Source organism: Tigriopus californicus, chromosome 12 (genome assembly GCF_007210705.1).
Source record: "Tigriopus californicus strain San Diego chromosome 12, Tcal_SD_v2.1, whole genome shotgun sequence".
Taxonomy (NCBI): domain Eukaryota; kingdom Metazoa; phylum Arthropoda; class Copepoda; order Harpacticoida; family Harpacticidae; genus Tigriopus; species Tigriopus californicus.
The window spans coordinates 8273426-8274815 of NC_081451.1; the positions used below are offsets into that span (position 1 = coordinate 8273426).

Sequence of the window (1390 nt, forward strand, 5' to 3'; positions counted from 1 at the left end):
CGGGCTCCTTCATTGTTTAATTTGCTTCCCTCTGATATTCGTAGGGAATACGTAGGCCTTGTTGATCCGGTAGCATCTTTCAAGTCAGACTTGGACAAATTTTTAGATAGCATACCAGATCAACCCTACATTCAAGGACTAGCTCGGTCTGCCAACTCAAATTCGAGGTAAATATCATATAAAAATTGAAAGGTAATAAATAGACGAATTATAACCTTTCATTTTAATAGTACTGGGGATTACATTCCCTGTAGCGGTTAGAAAAGCCCGTGAAAAACCAAACCAAAAAAAAATGTAACGCCGTATTTCAATTTCATGTAAAAAAAAAATCCTCCATCATTGAACTTAGTATATCAGTCGGGAGATGGCATGACAATCTTCTGAAAATACCAATTCGTTGCCTTAAGAGAGCTCTAGCGTTCTAGAATGGGAGGTTAGTCGAGATGGGTATATTTCTATTTCGAAATCGACGTCTCAGTAATGACACTCATCTGATCCAGTATGTCCATGTGACACAAAGCAATCTGGCAAGTTATCATGTTCTCGAGGTACGGTCGACCATTACTCAAAGCCGGGGTGCTCTACGTAGAGTAAGACAAGATGGCCGTTGATTATAGAATTATAGAAAGGTGAGAAAAATGGGACCGGGTTTCAATGCTGAAACAGGAACCATCCGTCGACGTAGCCTTCTACAAGATGAAATTAGTCAGTCGATTGTGTTGAACTACTTCGGGCTGACCAAACTAGCTACTAAAATATTATTCTAGTCCTCTAATAAGGTACATTTAACCGATTGACGCTAAAAATATGGGAAATCATGGGTTGGGTCAAACTCGACACCAGCCACAGAAACGGTTTACTGTGCGTTAATTAATCTTTTTTGTTTCAGGCATGGCTACAACAATAAAAAATGCCGCGAATACGGCGATCACAGCTTCTACCCAATGCCTTGTTGACCAATTCTCTGTGACCAACCCTGGAGGATCTGCGCCTTCAACCATTTGTGGGACAAACTCAGCTGAGCACAGTAAGGCATTGCTGATGGTAACAAAAATAATAATGGGGGTAGTTACCACCCCTATGTTGGACAAAGTTGCCCAAAATGGTGCTGCCGGCCAAGAGTAAAAGTTATCATATTGTTTATTGTATATTGCTTCTGACACTCCAACCACCTTCATGGATTGATTTTGCAAAGTATGTGTTCAAGATCCTCAACGTCAATTCAAGATTAGAAGGAAAACAACTGTGTGGCACACAAAATCTGATTTTCCATCAAAGTAAAATGGGATATTAGGGGACACAAAAATAAAGGAGCAGGTATTTTGTCCCTAAAATTTGTGTCTCTTCCTTAGACACTTTATCACTTTTAAATTAAAAAAAAATCTTTTCT

The 1390-nt window shown here is 39.4% G+C and overlaps 1 protein-coding gene across 1 annotated transcript in view; it reads left to right on the plus strand.

Moving 5' to 3' along the window:
- Positions 1 to 1390, plus strand: part of LOC131892134 (uncharacterized) — a 9999-nt gene that overhangs the window by 3287 nt on the left and 5322 nt on the right. Inside the window, exon 5 of the mRNA XM_059241906.1 lies at positions 890 to 1027. Within this exon, the coding sequence (XP_059097889.1) occupies positions 890 to 1027 (138 nt within the window). The remainder of the gene's footprint in view (positions 1 to 889; positions 1028 to 1390) is intronic.